This window comes from Colletotrichum jinshuiense, chromosome 4 (genome assembly GCF_051148585.1).
Source record: "Colletotrichum jinshuiense chromosome 4, complete sequence".
Lineage (NCBI taxonomy): Eukaryota > Fungi > Ascomycota > Sordariomycetes > Glomerellales > Glomerellaceae > Colletotrichum > Colletotrichum jinshuiense.
This window is the reverse complement of record NC_139311.1, coordinates 2,632,592-2,638,591: the sequence shown is the minus strand read 5'-3', so window position 1 is coordinate 2,638,591 and position 6,000 is coordinate 2,632,592. Positions and strand designations below refer to the sequence as shown.

The 6,000-nt window shown below is 33.8% G+C and overlaps 1 protein-coding gene across 1 annotated transcript; it reads left to right on the top strand.

Annotated features, from left to right (window-relative positions):
- Positions 1 to 4,081: 4,081 nt before the first annotated feature.
- Positions 4,082 to 5,670, top strand: EsH8_IV_000663 (uncharacterized protein; the record flags this gene model as incomplete). Its single annotated transcript, XM_083265553.1, has 3 exons — positions 4,082 to 4,298; positions 4,363 to 5,395; positions 5,475 to 5,670. 3 exons carry the CDS (start codon positions 4,082 to 4,084, stop codon positions 5,668 to 5,670), a joined length of 1,446 nt encoding a protein of 481 aa, XP_083124448.1.
- Between the last annotated feature and the right edge of the window lie 330 nt (positions 5,671 to 6,000).

Below are 6,000 nucleotides of genomic sequence, written 5' to 3'. Positions count from 1 at the left end.
AAATATAATATATAAACTTATTAAATAGTTTAAAATACTTTTAGAGAAGAAAGTAATAAATAGCTTAAATTAATTTTTTATAATATAGCTTTTTTTACTTTAATAAACAAGTTATATAAACTAGGTTTTATTAGCTAGTTTTATATTTCTTAATTAAATATTTTTTATAATTTTAAGCTAAAGATATTAATACTATTTAGCTTATAGCTAAATAGCTAAAGCTTTTAAAATTTAAAGATACTAGTTATAATATATAAAGCTATATAAAGTTATACTTTATATTTAAAAGAAGTTTATAAACATTAAAGCAGCTTACTATACTATTATATAAATTAGTAAATATTAGATTATATAACTAGAATATAAGCAGGCGGTTAATAGCTAAGCTGTTAGCTGCTAGCTATAGCAGCAGCTGTAGCAGTAGAGCCTAGAAATTATACTCTCTAGGTTGCTAACAGCTATATCTATACTTCTACTACTACTACTACTGTTAACCTTTTACTTTCTCTTTTATATACTAATTTATAGCTTTTAAATATACTATATTAATATTTAGTAAGTTTCAGCCTATATAGGTAGTCCTATTATATATAATAGATACTCTATAATTCTAATAGTAAACTTATAAGCTAAATATATTAATAAGTTAATATATAAGTTAACTATTTTTAAAATTAAAAACTATAACCTTAATATAATAAATAAAGTATTAAATAAGTACTAGAAAGTAAAAGAAATTTTAAAATTAAAGTATTACTTATATTATAATATAATAATAGTTATACTATTATACTTATTTATTATATATTAATATTAATTTTTCTATTTAAATATAATATATTATAAACACTTTTAATATAGCTTTAATAACTTTTATTTATTTATTTATATTAAAAAAATTATATTACTTACTTCTTTTAGTATTATATATAAATAACGTTTAATAATCTTATATATATACTTATTTATAGATCTAAACTTTAATATATTTATATAATATTTATAATAACGTACTTGTATAGCGAGTAGGCTAATATAGCAAGTAGGCCACCTTCCTCTACCCTTCTACCTTTTATATAAGTTAATTAAACTACAACGTATAAAATCAATTAAAACTACTTATTACCTTCTTCCTTATTACTATCCTAGACTACTTTACAGGTTCGTACGTTATATCTAGACTTTCTGTAATTGCTATATCGTCGTGTGTATAGTTTAGCACCTTCTGTATGACTCTCCTTCTAAGGGTTATTCTCTCCTCTAGTATTAACACCACCTTTTTCTACTTATAGTGCCTCTACTTTAGTAGTATTAAGTAACCCTTTAAGACGTAGTTTAGTCTTTTTTGCCTTCCAGCGCTTACTTAGTACCTTTATCCCTATATAAAGCTTATAGTTCTTAGCCTTAATAATAGCAAGCCTATAGGCTAACTTGCTAATACCTCTAGCCTGGAAGTTAATTACTTTATATATTAGTGTTAGTAAGCTGCCTTGATATACCTAGATCTTCTTTTTAAGGGAGGAAGTATATTATACGCCCTCTAGTGCTGTAGTTAGTGTCTTTACGTTCTAGGAGCCTTGACTGCTTAGCCGTAAGGCTGAGGGTGTTAGCGTCTTTAGCTTAAAATCCAACTAAGAAATAACTACTTTAGGGTTAAAAGGTATAAGGCCTGCCTATCTAAAACCAGCTTATACGTTATCTTTACTTATTAAGGTAAAGAATACTGCTTTAAAGGTAGGAAAGAAGTTATCCTTAGTAATATATAAAATCTACATCTATATTATCTTCTTGATTTCCTTACTATATAAGTACTTTAACAGGCTAAAGTACCTAATATTAAGAGGCTAAAGCTTATATAATAAATAGGGAGGTATATATAAAGTAATAATATTCTGTTTCTTATAGTATTTATTAAAGTTAGTTGATTTATAGCTGTTATAACTATTAAGAATTAAAAGGTAATAAAAACCCTTTATATAGGACTTTATATACTAATTAAAGTAATTTAGCTAATATAGGCTAATATTATTTATTATCTATCTATTTTCGCTTGGATGGATATACTATATAGCTAGGAATTAGCTGTTAGTATACTAGGAGAAGAGGTAATATTTACCTTTTATAATAATATATAAAGGCATTACCTAGCTATCTATATATACACCCTAAATAATAGAAACTTATTTCTAATTACCAGGCTGCTTTATATAAAGCCTTCCCTTATAGTTAGATGTTGTAACAACCTTTACGTATAATAGTATTCCTATTAGGAACCTAGTCTTATTAAAATTATAGATATTATTATTAAGTATTCTATACTTTGTAATTATATTTTATATAAGTGTAAACCAGCCTTATATAATTATAGGATCTTCAGCTAAGGCCTTCTAATAGTTAATTTAACGTTAAAATCGTATTTTTAATTTAGGGATGTATTATATAAAGTTCTCTACCTATTAGGGTCTAGTATACGTCCTATTATATATATTTAGGAGTTAGTCGGCTATTTTTTATACGTCTTCTTGTTATAAAGGGAACCCTTAATCGATTAGGTTAATAACTTATTTAAGAATTACCTCCTCTTCTGTTATAGTCATCTTTATTAAATTTAGTCGTCTTTTAGGTTGTATAACGCATCTGGTATGTTGGTTTTAGATTATCGTTTAAGGGACCTTAAAGGTTTAGGCTGCTTTTCGTATAGACATCTTTAGGTCTTTTTTAATAGCCTGGATGGTAAGGATGATATAACTTTTAATTAAGGAGGATGGCATGTTCGTACGTAGAGAAAAGTTGGTGTAAAGGTTAAAGAGGTAGAAAGTTGGAAAAGTAGCCTACTCGCTATATTGGCCTACTCGCTATGCGAGTACGTTAGTTAAATTAATTAAACTTATATATTTCTTTATAATCTTTATAGTTAAAATATAATATATAATATATATAAAGCTAGCTAACTAGAAAGACTAACTACACTATAATATAGAATAAGTATATACTACTTAATAGTATATAACTAGCTAATTTTATAGCTATCTAGCTAGCTAACTACTTGTTTATCTTAATATATAAGGCTGCTTTAAGCAGCCTTAAAAGAAAGGTATCTTTATTAATATATAATTTTACCTTTAAAATTACTATTTATAGGTGTTTACTATTTCCAGCTTATTAATAGAGATATATTACATGTTTAATTTATTTAAATATTAAAACAGCTTTATATTTACTTTTAATAATATTCAGCTTAAGCTTTAAATTAATATATATATATATTATTAATTTATTCTAGTTACTTAGATTTTACTAGTTACTAATTAAGTCTACTTTATTACTTATATTATATTTATTAAATAACTATAAAAAAGTTGTATATAGTATTAAAGTTAAAGTTTTAATATTAATATAATTTTAAAAAATATAATAAAGATTTAGTAAAAAATAATATAAAAAGACTTTAAAATAGAACTTATATAGATATATATTTATTATAGCTATAGATATTGTTTTTAAAAGTTTAAAATTATATATACTAATATAGATTATTCTTAATATAAGTAGTTAGTTATTATATATAAAAATTATATACTATGTATTACTAAATATATTCGCGTAATTAGTTACCTATACGCTTAGTAGAGATGCAACATAGCAATAAGCGCACGCTATACTGTGTTATACTACATTATTGTAGTTGTGATATTAAGTAACTTTAATACGCTTGACATCTCGGCACTGCTGGAGTTTCCAGTTGTTCGCTCCAGCTTGTGTACAACGAGAGACTCCCCGAGACGAATTGCTGTAGAATTTGATTTAGATACCAACGATGATAGAGCGGACCCAGTTTCGAGGTTTCTCTTACTCATTAGACTCGATTGCGCAATCAACCCACAATAAGACATGACATGAAGGAAAATGTCTGCATAGCTGGTTACGTCTCAATAAAAGACATCAGAGGCTTTGGTTATCTGTATTTTGGCTTGACTCTTGACTCTTGACTCTTTCCTCATTCGTCTGCCTGCAGCCCCCGGATTTCCAATTACCGACAGATCAAGTATATGCCAAGATCAGAAACCCGTCGTTTCTGACAATGGCCGCCCCCCCTCAACACCGGGACCCGGTCCATCCAGGACCCACTCCGATAACCGATACAAGCTCCAGCCGGAACCCGAGTTCCGGGTTGAAACCCAGGCCGTTCTTTCGTTCGGTGCCTTTCCAGATCCTTGTTGCCTGTGGGGTGTCATTCACGGCACCTGGCATGTGGGATGCATTGGGCGGTCTCGGTGCTGGTGGCGCAGCTGAGCCTTGTAAGAGCACCCCAGATCCTTTTGCTAATGTCCTGAACCGATTGACTGACACGGCTCCGGGAAGACGCTGTGTCGGCAGCAAATGCTCTGGTTTATGGACTATTCGCTATTGTCTGCGTAGCGGCTGGTGCTATAAACAACCGTATTGGCCTGCCCTACGGGCTGGCACTTGGCGCCATAGGCTATCCGCTATACGGTGCTGGCTTATACACCAATAATGTCAGCGCGAACACGTGGTTTATGTTGTTTGGGAGTGCCCTCTGTGGAATATCCGCCGGGTTTTTCTGGGCAGCTGAGGCCGCCATCATTATCGGCTATCCTTCCCCTGGAGATCGTGCGTTCTATCTCGCCATCTGGCAGACAGCAAAAGCTGCCGGGCCTATCGTGGGTGGTGCCATTAATCTGGGCTTAAACGCGAACAGGAAGACGACAGGCTCCGTATCTTCCTCGACGTACATTGTCTTCATCGTCATTATGTGTCTTGGTCTTCCAATCGCCCTATGCTTGTCACCTGCAAGCAAAGTTTGGCGAAAGGATGGGACCAGGATCAACACCACGATGGCTTCCAGCTGGGGAGGCGAGTTCAAGGCCGTTGGCAAATTACTCACAAGCAGGAGAATACTGCTCTTGTTGCCGGCGTTCTTCATCAGTTATTTCTATAATGGATTCATGAGCACCTGGCTGGCAACATATTTCACTGTCCGCTCTCGAGCATTCTCTAGTTTCCTGACAAACTTTGCGGGCATCTTCAGCTCCTTCATAATAGCCACGCTATTGGACAACCAGAAAATATTCATCAAGACTCGTGGCCGTATTGCCTTCGTTTCCATCGTTGCCATTCTTGTTGGTACTTGGATATGGGCTACCATATTGCAGAAGCAGATTTACGATATGGATAACCCACCTGCCTATGACTGGTTTCAGGGAGGGTTCGGCAAGAGTTATGCCCTCGTATTTTTCTGGCAATTCGGAGGTCAGGCTTTCCAGCAATTCTTGTATTGGCTCGTTGGCCAGTATGCGACGGATCTCTCGGATTTGAGTCGCCATACTGGTATTCTAAGAGGGACAGAGGCCTTGGGCCAGACTGTTGCTTGGGCGTAAGTTATCTTTGACTCTTTTTCCGAGCTCCATCAGTGACTGAAACATAACCGAGCATCTACTGATAATATCGAACAGGATGCAATCGGAGGGTAACGCCAACCATTTTGTGAGCATCGGCCTCAATTTTGGCATCACCGTACTTTGTGTCATTCCCACTTGGATAATTCTATCCGAGCTGGAGGGAAGCCACGAGAACGACGGCGAAGAAAGCTGCAGAAACGACACTCTTGAAGAGGTTGCGGGGCATAAACAGCTGTCAAATAAACCTTAGAGCTGTGATGATTCACAACGGAAATTAGGCGGGTCGGGATGGACGTCGAATGTGCCAGCACTGTTCCTGCTGTATGCTGTAGAGTAAATTCAAAACCAGGCATACATCCTCAGTGCGAGAGCTTTTTGTGAACTTTCAACAACAGCACATGCAGGGAGAGGGACGAACGGCTAAGCAAACCATGGCGAGCACTTCGGTGACACGATGTAAGCCACAAGATCGGTTACGCCTGATGAAGTAAGCCAAAATGTTGGTTCGTTTTGCATGACACTGTAATGAGATAGAGCCAATTTAAATAACGTGACCAGTCTAGCATACTGAGCTTGAAAT